This window comes from Hyperolius riggenbachi, chromosome 2 (genome assembly GCF_040937935.1).
Source record: "Hyperolius riggenbachi isolate aHypRig1 chromosome 2, aHypRig1.pri, whole genome shotgun sequence".
Lineage (NCBI taxonomy): Eukaryota > Metazoa > Chordata > Amphibia > Anura > Hyperoliidae > Hyperolius > Hyperolius riggenbachi.
Window position 1 is genome coordinate 18,547,919 of NC_090647.1, and position 12,808 is coordinate 18,560,726.

The 12,808-nt window shown below is 45.6% G+C and overlaps 1 protein-coding gene across 1 annotated transcript; it reads left to right on the forward strand.

The window, feature by feature from the left end:
* Positions 1 to 9,554: 9,554 nt before the first annotated feature.
* On the forward strand, positions 9,555 to 11,654 carry LOC137544647 (E3 ubiquitin/ISG15 ligase TRIM25-like). The gene has a single exon (XM_068265742.1). It carries the CDS (start codon positions 9,555 to 9,557, stop codon positions 11,652 to 11,654), a length of 2,100 nt encoding a protein of 699 aa, XP_068121843.1.
* The last annotated feature ends 1,154 nt before the right edge of the window (positions 11,655 to 12,808 follow it).

The following is a 12,808-nucleotide window of genomic DNA, read 5'->3' on the forward strand; positions in this document are numbered from 1 at the left end:
CTCAAGTTCGGATGCCTCTGCAGAAATCTCTAGGGACTTTAAAACCCTGTGTAACCCTTCCAATGCTGGTCTAGTAAAAAAAAAAATGCTGGTTGCATATAATATACTGTAAATAATGTTTTAGAGCAAAGTTGAAATGCAGGGTTATATTCCGCTTTAAGCAGATCTGAAAAGAAAAACCCATTTACTCACCTAGTCAGAAGAACTCCTGTCACGATCTCCTCCTGTCACGATCTCCTCCTGTCACGATCTCCTCCTGTCACGATCTCCTCCTATCCCGACCTCCGGTCCCGACCTCCTTGTGGCGCGCAACTCCCTCGGCTCCTCTTCCTTCCTTCCCAGGGCCAGCCAGGGGGGCATAAAAAAATGATCAATAGCTGCGAGCAGCAGAGGCAGAGCAGAGGGCACTCACTGTGACTCTGTGAGCCGGTGTCGCCTCTCTCTGCATGTAGCAGCCAGCCGCCCTGGTGCGTCACTTCTTCTAGACTTCTACCCACGTGTGACAGCCAGGCGGGGGGCAGAGTTAGGGGCGGCGCCGAGTGTGTAAATAAATCAGCGTGCTGCGATCGCACGCTCAGCAATCAGCACAGTCTGAGAAGGAGAGGGGGCGGAGTTGGACCAGTAGGCGGCAGCCAGCACGCACTGTCTGCACAGCACATATAAACTAACGTGCGTGCAGGCTTGCAACTGCTCGGACTCGGAGGCTCTGAATGGAGAAGACTCGAGGAAGGGGGCGGACCAGTAGGCGGCGCCGGGCACAGGCTGAGCTGCCTGTCACAGCCGGCGCCGACCTGGCTGGCTGAATGCAGAAGGAAAAAAAATAAATAAATAAACACTGACGCACAGAGGAGCGCCCACTGCCACCAACTGCGCTATAGGCAAAAATTTATAGTTGCCTAATGGCACAGACGCCCCTGGTAACAGTGATCAAGTGTCTTACCTTCTCTAGTTGCGCTTGTGACATGTTGCCTGTATTTGGGGAGTTCTTTGGAAAGATTAGCACTGTTGAAATCCCCTAGTATGATAAAAAAGAATCTGGGTACTCCCTTTCCACCTCAGTGATTTGATCTGCGAGATCTTGGAGCGCAGGCTGCATACATGTTTGTGGAGGGATGTACACAGCAGCCAAAATAAATGAAGAAAACTCACGGGGTGAATAATAGGGTTTGCAGTTTATGAAGAGTGTTTCCAGCCCAGCCGAGCATGTCCTCTTAATAACTGTAACATCCGTGCACCATCTATCATTAATATAGAAGCAGAGTCCTCCACCTTTGGTTTTGCCAGAAGTAAGTGGGTCCCGGTCAGATCTGTAGAGTGTAAATCCATTTATCGGCAGAGCGTTGTCTGGAATAAGCTCAGATAGCCAAGTTTCTGTGAAGCAAATAGCCGCAGAGAGATAAAAGTCCTTCTTTGTTCTGATCAGTAGTTGAAGCTCATCTAGTTTGTTGCATATGGACCTGACATTAGAGAGTATGATTCCAGGTAGTGGAGAGCGCAGTCCTCTGCATCGAAAGCGAGTCTGGATCCCGGAGCGTTTCCCTCTTCTTCTAAGCCTCACTGCCTGGTTCAGCACTGTAGCTCCACTGGTCAGAATCCCCAGAAGATCAAGAGTAGATGAAATATCCAGGGGTAGATTATATTTAGCTAAGTTCCGAATGCTCAGTAGTTGTTCACTGGTGAAGGTTATCCGGGTTGGGTTGCACAAGGCAATGTTGAAAAACAAAAATACATAATCGATCGAAGCAGCAGTCAGCCAAGGAGAGAGAGGGGACAAGCATGAACAAGAAACGTCTACAGCTGTTTCGCACTCTCCACAGGAGTGCTTCCTCAGGACAATGAGCCCCCCTTAGATCACCCCCTATATACTCACATAATCTCGTGCAGGTGGCCAAAAGGAGGAGGACGCCAAGATGGAGCGCACCCGCATACACCGCGCATCCAAAACTTCCGGGAGGCTGGCTGCGTTCCATACACCGGAAGAGGCGGGCCGGAAGCGTCACACGTCACACCTGGTCAGAGGGGAGCGTGCGCCGTTTGCGCCACGCTGCCTAGAGCACTATGGCTAGCTACGTCAGGGAGCCCCGCCCCTCCTATCCCCACATGAACGGCCAAGATGCAGAGGGAGCGCCCAGCATTAACCCCTCTATCAGGACAGGCGCACTTACGTCACGCCTGCCCGTTGTCAAGGGAACAGAGCGTCCATAGCTCCCCGCACGGGCTAATACAAAAAATTGGCAATAAAAAAAGGTGTTAAAAGCAAAAAGAATGCCATCGTGCAGCGGGGGAACAGAGCAAAAAACACTAACCATATTAGAAATTAATTATTAATGAGTTCTCATGGGTGGGGAGGGCTAATAAATACCTGACCAGGGTGACACAATTCCATAGCAGGTGAGGCTGCCGACGACCTCCTCCTCCTCACCATCAACCTGCAAAGCGGACAGGAGGGACAAAAGAAAAGGAAGGGGAACAAAAAAAGGGAAATTCAGATTATAAAACCTCAATATACACATTAAAAAACATATAGCGCAAGCAGACATCATAATATCAAATCACAAGAACACTGATAAATCATTGCGTTCATTTAGTCCCAAAGGACCAACCGACTCAGCCTGATTAACAAAATCTTCCATAGTGGTTGCATTCCTCCTGAGACGGAGGAATTGACTGTAAGGTAATGATCTTATGGTTGAGGGGGGATGATAACTAGACGAATGAAGAATGGAATTTACCGCTGTGGGCTTTCTGTACGTTTTTGTGATCAAAGACCCCCTACTCACATCTATGTCTAGATCCAAAAATTCAACCCTTTCCTCCCCCCACGTATGGGTAAAGGCCATGTTAACATTGTTCTCATTAATGTATGCTACAAATTTTTCAAAGGAGACCTGGTCCCTATCCCACACCACCAAGATGTCATCTATGAAGCGGATCCAGAGTTTAATCCTCGCCAGGAACGCGTTCCCCATCCCAAAGATGTGGTTGGCCTCCCAGTGGCCCATGAAGAGGCCGGCATAGGTGGGGGCCACCGGGCTCCCCATTGCCGTGCCGACCTCCTGACGGTACCACTGGCGGTCAAACAGGAACGCATTCCTGGTAAGGACAAACTCCAGACCGCCAACAGGAACCTCTGCTCCCCTTCTGGATATTGCAAAACTGGCAAAAACTTAGAAACAGCCTGTAAACCATCATCATGACAGATTCTACTATACAGGGATACAACATCTATGGTTGCCAAATGGTAGGAGGGCTGCCATTCAAACACATTTAGAATATTTAATACTTCAACTGTATCACCTACATAAGCTGGCAATGATCTCAAAAGTGGTCTAAACTTAAAGTCCAAAAATTGGGAAAGGGACTCAGTCAGGGAGCCAATAGCTGAAACTATTGGTCTCCCAGGGTTTTTTTTTGTAGACTTGTGGATTTTAGGTATGGTATACCACACAGGACTTATTGGAAATTCCGGTACCAATTTATTAGCAAAAGTTCTGTCCAGGAAACCCTCAGTCACTGCCCTTGACAGTAGTTTTTTGAGCTCACAACTATAGGACGGGGTAGGATCACATGGAAGTTTGGTATAAATGGATCTATCCTGGAGTTGTTTGAGGCATTCTGCCTGATAGTCCTTCGTAGCCAAGACCACTACCCCTCCTCCTTTATCAGCTTCCCTTATTGTCAGTTCTTTATTATTTTTTAACCATTTAAGGGCTTGAGTCTCCGCTGTCGACAGGTTCCTTGAAGTAGAGGGATAGATGAGTGCCTTGCACTCCTCCATCACACTTTTAACAAACAGTTCTACAGAACCCCCCAGTATCGTTGGAGGGTTAAAGGTAGACCGAGTTCCAATGTGGAATGGGACAGGTCGATTTATGTCAACCTGGTTAAAGCCGACTTCACCCGTGAGCTCACATAGATCTTTTAGGGCATTAGTGTCCCAATAATTCCAACATTCTCCCATAAGAGGGGGGACGGTAATATAACTGGGGGGGGGGGGGTGGGTAAACGGCTTTTTTTGATTTTGAAAAAAGCGGTGAAGGGCCAATTTCCTGGAGTTAAGAAATAGTTCCTGTTCAAATCTAATGATGTCAAAAGATGCAGTAGGGCAAAAGGTCATGCCTTTTGTCAACAGAGTGAGACAGGCCGGATCCAGATCAACGTCAGACAGATTGTATACTTTTATTTCTTCTGGTTGCGTTCTGATCTCCTGAGTTGACCCTTGTTCCAGGTGATCTGTTTTAGAATACCTTTTGTGCCTCCCCTTGCCCCTCCTGGTCTTCCTTCTCCCAAAGGGCGATCGTCATCAGAAGAGCTATTAGTATCTCTGCCTGAGGCAAGGGCACCACCAACTGAACCCACTGACGTGTCCGGATCTGAAGAACCTCTGTTTTTGGAGTTTCGTCTCCATCTCTTATGCCTTTTCTTATTGCCCTCATTGCCATTTTTATAGCCATTCCTCCATGCGAACACCTTATCCTGTTCGTAATCAAGGCGGTCCCTAATGAACTTCTCATTCTTATCTTTTTTCACCTGATCCTGGATCGGAACAAGTTTTTGTTCAATTCGATTAACCATTTCCTGAAGGTGATCCTCACTTGAAACTGCAGAGATTATAGCTTTTACTTTGGCAATTTCATCCATAATTTCATCATAATCAATCTCATTTTCTTCTATAACAACATCCAGGAAAGCCAGTATGAAATTCTTGAATAAGTTATCACATTTCTCCTTTGCAGATGGACGTGTCTTAGCTTGCATAAGTTGTTTGTAAAATCTTACTCCCCTTGGAGCTCTCTTGACATGCTTGTATTTTTTCAAGGTTACTATCGTCCAGTATTTCCTAACCTCTCTCTCCATAACGTTATATAAGCGATTTTCAAGGCATCTTAATTCCTGGGAACAGGGGGTCAAATCAACATCCTCCTTAGGAAAGATTTCCACATCCAGGCGGCCTTCCTTTAAAGCTGACTGTGCCATAATCAGGATTGATACAATACAAGCAATCCAAAGCGAGTCCGTGCTCCCTCAGAGACAAGCAATACGTTCAGCAATGGGTAGAAGAAAAGGTGCACAGGACTACCAGCCAGGGTCACTCCGGAGTGCTCAAAGCCCAAATAAAGTTCCAGCAGGTGAAATGTTTAAACAGATAGAAGCGGCTGGGCACATCCAGTAAAACAGACCTTTAATATGATTCCATTAAAATGCAGTACATGCGATCGAAGCAGCAGTCAGCCAAGGAGAGAGAGGGGACAAGCATGAACAAGAAACATCTACAGCTGTTTCGCACTCTCCACAGGAGTTCTTCCTCAGCCCCCCTTAGATCACCCCCTATATACTCACACAATCTTGTGCAGGTGGCCAAAAGGAGGAGGACGCCAAGATGGAGCGCACCCGCATACACCGCGCATCCAAAACTTCCAGGACGCTGGCTGCGTTCCATACACCGGAAGAGGCGGGCCGGAAGCGTCACACGTCACACCTGGTCAGAGGGGAGCGTGCGCCGTTTGCGCCACGCTGCCTAGAGCACTATGGCTAGCTACGTCAGGGAGCCCCGCCCTGCCCCTCCTATCCCCACATGAACGGCCAAGATGCAGAGGGAGCGCCCAGCATTAACCCCTCTATCCTGTTAATCAGGCTGAGTCCCTTAGAGGGAGGTTGCTGTCCAGGGGTTATAAAGATGAGGCCATTATGGAGGCCTTTCAAAAAGCTGCAAACAAAAATAAGGGATCATTATTGACTTCGAGAACAAAGAAACAACAAGATAGATTTTTCATGCACTTTACATACTCTCCAATGTTTGAAAAAATTAAAAAATCAATTAAAAATAACTTGTGGATCCTCCAGGAGGATAGGTTATTAGCAGACAAATGCTGTCAACTCCCATGCATCTCATACAAAAAGGTTCCCAACCTGAAGGATCAACTATCTCATAGTGAGTTTGTTGGCCTTGAAACCAAAAATTGGTTAGGTAGAAATAGGACCCCTGGTAATTACAGATGCAATTCATGCTCTTGCTGTAATTTTTTGGTTACCGGCAAGGAATTCCACAGATTTGGAAAGATTGTAAAGTTCAGGGAGTTCATCAATTGTAAAACAAAGGGGATTGTGTATACACTTATCTGTCCGTGTCAATACATTTATGTTGGATTATCTACACGTATGATGCAGGACAGATATCAAGAACATTGTAGATCCCTGGGTAACCCATGAGCGAAAGGCAGCCCTAGGGTCATGGAACACATGAATTCGGTCCATGCAGGGGACTCATCACAGCTCAGGTTTTTTGGGTTGGAGGTAGTAAAAAGGGACTCTAGGGGTGGAAATTGGGTAAAGAAATTACAACGCAGGGAAAGTTATTGGATTTCTTTCTTTGAGGCGGTTGGTCCTTTGGGACTAAATGAACGCAATGATTTATCAGTGTTCTTGTGATTTGATATTATGATGTCTGCTTGCGCTATATGTTTTTTAATGTGTATATTGAGGTTTTATAATCTGAATTTCCCTTTTTTTGTTCCCCTTCCTTTTCTTTTGTCCCTCCTGTCCGCTTTGCAGGTTGATGGTGAGGAGGAGGAGGTCGTCGGCAGCCTCACCTGCTATGGAATTGTGTCACCCTGGTCAGGTATTTATTAGCCCTCCCCACCCATGAGAACTCATTAATAATTAATTTCTAATATGGTTAGTGTTTTTTGCTCTGTTCCCCCGCTGCACGATGGCATTCTTTTTGCTTTTAACACCTTTTTTTATTGCCAATTTTTTGTATTAGCCCGTGCGGGGAGCTATGGACGCTCTGTTCCCTTGACAATGGGCAGGCGTGACGTAAGTGCGCCTGTCCTGATAGAGGGGTTAATGCTGGGCGCTCCCTCTGCATCTTGGCCGTTCATGTGGGGATAGGAGGGGCGGGGCGGGGCTCCCTGACGTAGCTAGCCATAGTGCTCTAGGCAGCGTGGCGCAAACGGCGCACGCTCCCCTCTGACCAGGTGTGACGTGTGACGCTTCCGGCCCGCCTCTTCCGGTGTATGGAACGCAGCCAGCGTCCCGGAAGTTTTGGATGCGCGGTGTATGCGGGTGCGCTCCATCTTGGCGTCCTCCTCCTTTTGGCCACCTGCACGAGATTGTGTGAGTATATAGGGGGTGATCTAAGGGGGGCTCATTGTCCTGAGGAAGCACTCCTGTGGAGAGTGCGAAACAGCTGTAGACGTTTCTTGTTCATGCTTGTCCCCTCTCTCTCCTTGGCTGACTGCTGCTTCGATCGCATGTACTGCATTTTAATGGAATCATATTAAAGGTCTGTTTTACTGGATGTGCCCAGCTGCTTCTATCTGTTTAAACAATACACATACAGAAACACGCATGTATTTTAAAACATTTACAGCCTTTTCATAGTACTCATAATACAACATAAGATGCTTTTCAAAAATACAAATAGTGTTGACGCATGCTCATGTGTTTTGAAACGATCATTTTGGAACTATCTTTGTACACACATACAGTAGCTTTTTATAACGATGGTCGTTACAAAATATCCGCCAGGACGGATCGTTATTTTCCAACAAGATTGGTCGTTGGAGTTAATGATCTTTCGTGTCTTCTTTGTAATCGTCGTTTGGAATGATCGGGGAATGATCATTTCAAATGACTATAGTCGCATGTGTGTACGCACCTTAAGTGATATAAATGTCACTTGTTTGCAACAATGCGCAGGCGCAATATTGTGGAGCACATCAGTATTTTAAATAATTAAATAATTTGTGTAAACATTTTTGCAACACTTATCTGGTGCAATTAGTACTACGTGACGCTTGGGGAAATCCCTCTGCACGCTCCCTGACAAGGGGGCGTGCCTCCTCCAATAGGCGGACTGACCGGCTCGGGGCGGCGCCGGATACTGGCGCGCGCTCGGCAGTGGGGGCTGATCGCAGCATGGGGTAAGACCATGGTTATTTCTGTATACTATATATATCGTGTGTTTGTGTGTTAAACTGTGTATTTGCTGCCTCTGAAGAAGCAGGTTATCCTGCGAAACAGCTGTCAGGTTTATGCATATATGTCTTGAAGGTGTTGGGAGCTTTGAATAAAAGGTGACTTGGCTATGCACACTGGTGCCCGGAAGCTTCTTTTCTCCTCTGTAATTTGATATATTTTCTACTGGAGGCACAGTGGCACTCTGCACCTGCCGCTCCCAACCTGCCAAAGCTTCATCTTGTGCCGATTTTCCTCTTTTCTTGTGGACTACATGCAATTAGTACTGCTGCAATGCTATGCAACATGTCAGTGTCTTAAACAATGAAGCAAATGACCGTACAATATTTTGCAACACTTATTTGGTACAATCAGTGCTAGAGAAACCTTATAAAACATGTCAGTGTCTTAAACATTTCATTAACTGAACATACAATGTTTTGTAACACCAATGTGACCCTGCAGTAGTATAGTGCCGAACCAATTTGTAATTAAACTTCTGCCTAAGTTACTTAGCTATCCCTGACAGGTCTTCTCACAGTACTATGTACTGTTAGTAAACAAGCTGGAAGCCTACAGGTACCCTGCTGTAATGTTTAACTTAGAACACAGAGTTCTAACCTATGTATAACTGTTCTGAATCTGCACAGCACACAATACACCCTATAAATCACAATTGTAAGTTGGCAAATGACCTAACTTAAGCTACTGTATCTCTCCCTGAAGCATACACTACTTTCCCTATCTTTGTCTCTTTAGCTCCTATCACACTGATGCAAGATGAAGTGACAAAACCCTCCCTCAACCCCCTTTATATCTGCCTGTAGTGGAATCTGTTCTCATTGGCTGCTATGGCTTGCTGTGCATCCTGGGAGCAAATAATTCTCTCAGCAGAAGCCCATTCTATGCTTCCACCAAAATGTTGGCACTGTACCACCCCCAAGTGTTCTTCATGATCATTCGGTGAGAAAGCAACCACATGACAAATCACTGGGCCTTTCTTGCAGAAGACAACAGTAACCAAGAAAGGCCCGATTTGCTGTGAGATTGAATGTAGTCTTGGTCGCTCATCCCTAATCTGCAAATCACACAAACCTACACAAGCAAAAACACCTATTTTTCCCTCGCTCCTCAAATCCACAGGAAATGGACGTGACGACTAGAAATTATACTCTTGGGTTCTTAGACAGATTTTGAAAAAACAATTAATTGACATTTTTTGCCTAGAAAATGCAATTAAAATATGCCAAAATGTACATGAAAAATGTAGCATCGCAAAACATGCAAAATACAAAAGCACACGTGGCAAAAAAAAAAATACATGCTTCTTTTGCTCCGACGAGTGTCAACTGCAATCCTGTGGCTGTAGTGCTGTGAGACAAGAGTGTTGCCCAAACTCATAAAGTGACCATTTTTGGATTACAGTTTTTGAAAAATGAAAGCCATACTGGTCTTCTTTATCTGACACAAAAAGTCTTGTGACAAACCTGTGACAAAAATGATTAGTTCTGCCTCACCTTATACAAATATTTATGTAACTTGTTGAACTAGATTCTACCACGCAGAGACCATAACTCTCATTTCTGCTTCTGGCGATGGCGTCTGCTGATCTGAGCCAGGACCTGGAGTGTCCCATCTGTCTAAGCATTTATACCGATCCTGTAAACCTGAAATGTGGTCACAACTTCTGCCGGGTCTGTATTGATCATGTGCTGGATACACAGGAGGGGTCTGGAGGCTATTCCTGTCCTGGATGTAGAGAGCAGTATATCGAGCGTCCGACACTGCAGAGGAACATTGCCCTGAGGAACATAGCAGAGAGTTTCTTGTCTACTCAGCCAGATAATGATGAGACCAAAATCCTATGCACCAACTGTGTGGACTCTTCTGAGCTGGCAATTAAATACTGTCTGCATTGTGAAGTTTCTATGTGTGATAAACACCTGAAAGTCCACAGCAAGGCACCAGAACATGTCTTGTGTGACCCCAAAATTTCCCTGGAGAACAGGAAATGCCCCGTCCATAAGAAGATCCTGGAGTATTACTGCACTGAGGATGCTGCCTGTATCTGTGTGTCCTGCAGGTTGGATGGAGAACATCAGGGACACCAGGTGGAGGTGTTGGATGAGGCCTCTGAGAAGAAGAAGCTGAAGCTGAGAAATAATCTGCAGAAACTGATGGCAGAGACAGAGGAGGCTGCAAAAAGAGTCCAGCGTCTGGAGGAACTCAGGAGAAAAGCACAAGAAAAAGCAGATGGGGAAAAAGAGAGAATCGTTTCCCTGTTTAGAGACCTCAGGAGACGGCTGGAAGATCTGGAGAATAAAATCATCTGTGACATCATTGTGCAGGCAAAGCAAGTGTCAGTATCATTTGATGATGTAATTTCCAAACTGGAAATAAAGAAGGAGGAGCTGTCCAGGAAGATGCGTCACATTGAGGAGCTGTGTAACATGACTGATCCACTGACCGTCTTACAGGAATCAGACACAGGTGACTTGTGTGACACGGAGGACAGAGAGAGACATGATAAACAGCTCCATGATGGAGGGGATCTGGATGTGGCTGGCATCTCACACACATTACACACAGGACTATCTGATATCATGTCTGGGGTCACTGTGCAGAAACATACAGACACACAGGCCTATCCACAGTCTAGTACAGAGAACAAAGTTCCCATCACTGCTAAACTATCCAGGCCACACCCCCAACCCACCTCCACCGCACAACACACACAGGCCTATCCACATTCTAGTACAGAGGACAAGGCTCCTGTCACTGCTAAAGTATCCAGGCCACACTCCCAACCCACCCCCACCAAACAACATGCACAGGCCTATTCATATGCTAGTACAGAGGACAAAGTTCCCATCACTGCTAAACCATCCAGGCCACGCCCCCTACCCAAACCGCCCATACAACTAACACAGTGCAAGGCTGGGGGGACAAATATTGGAGTTGTACAGCAAACATCTGAGGTAATTTTGCAGAAAAAAACAGACACACAGACCTATCCACGTTCTAGTACAGAGGACAAGGCTTCTATCACTACTAAACAATCCTGGCCACGCCCCCAACCCAGGCAGTCCATACCAAACACACAGCACCAGGCTGAGGGGACAAATATTGGGGCTGCACAGCAAACATCAGGGCCGCCAGTGTATGCAGACATATTACTGGATGTAAACTCAGCTGGTAATTATCTCCACATATCTACTGACAGGAAAGCTGCATCCAGTGCAGACAGAAGCCAGAATTACCCAGAAACACCAGAGAGATTTCAGGATTATTCTCAGGTGTTGAGCAGCCAGAGTTTCTCCTCAGGGCGACATTACTGGGAAGTGGATGTTGGGGAATCAGCATGGTGGAGAGTTGGGATGTGTTACCCCAGTATAGCCAGGAGAGGGGAGGAGTCAGTGATTGGAGGGAATTACAAGTCCTGGTGTTTCTACAGGAAATTTAATAAGTATTCAGTATTACATGGCAGGCAAAAGATTTGGTTACTGGACGAGATCCCCAGTGATAGAGTCAGGATATGTCTGGATTACGAGGCCGGGCAGATCTCCTTTTATGCCCTGTGTGACCCGATCAGACACCTCCACACCTTCCCTGCTGCCTTCAGTGAGCCCCTCCATGCTGCATTATGGGTAGCGGATAATTGTATAAAGATATCTGGGGGGAATCAGCAGGTGTGAGAGATCTGCCCACTGCTACATTATATTTTACTGTTAGAAATCTTACCATTGATGATCAGTATATTAAATCGAAAAATTAAGGTGAAAGGAATGTTTAACTTGTTTATTTTTATCCATTTATTGTGTTTGGGTGTAAATATATATGGTCAGATTAGTAAGTTTGAAATATTACCCATAAGTTTATTATATTTCCCACTTGTGCTGAGCAGGTGGTGCATCACAAACATATTTGCTTTAGATAGACCTGATTAACAGCTGTTGTTTTGAGATCAGATGAGACTCCTGTGTACCATAACCATTGCTGCACAAGGATGTATCAGGGCATGCATACTGTGCTGGGCTTTCTTACTAGGGAGCCAGCATGCTTTGCAAACTGTATATTGTACCAGCAGGCTGTAATACATTATAGTTTCTCCCCATCCTACAGCAAATGTGTTGGTTTTCTTAAAGTGTTTGTGAACTCTGCGTGTCCCTTTTTAAATAAAATGCATGTTTTCTTCCAACTCATGAACAGCTTAATATCTTTACTTTTTCTCCATGAAGTCCCGCTTAGGTCAGATGGTCGGGAATGCCCATTCCTGTAGAAATTCCAATTTCTTCCAATGCCAATTTTTTGTTTTTCTGGATTTCCGATTTTACGATTTCCGAGGAGTATTTTATTAGTCATTTTCTGCATCAGAGAACGCAAAAAAATAAAATCGTTAAAACGGAAATCGGAAAAATGGAATTTGAAAAAACGGGAAAATCAGTCTAATGATTGGTATAAAATTACCGCGGTGATCCGATTTTTGCAGAACAATTCTGCATTCTCTGATTGGTCCAAGTTCTGTGATTGGGCTACCGAGTTGCGGTAAATTGGATTTCCGATTTCCGTTTTCGTATCAGAAATGCGGAAATTTCCATATGAGCACCCAGAGTCCCACTCCTCAGATTCGCACATAGATACAGGAGGCCGCACCCCTTGTGGTTGGCGTGGGTGGTATATACGGGCTTGTGGGTGGTACCACTCAGAACCCAAGCAATACAGTATATTCCAGCAAGCACTGTGATCAGAGGCACTCCTGTGACCGTGGTATGGAGGCTGCCATATTTATTCTCTCTTCAAAAAAAAAAAAAAAAACAGTTGCCCTGCAGTCCTGCTGATCCTCTGCCTC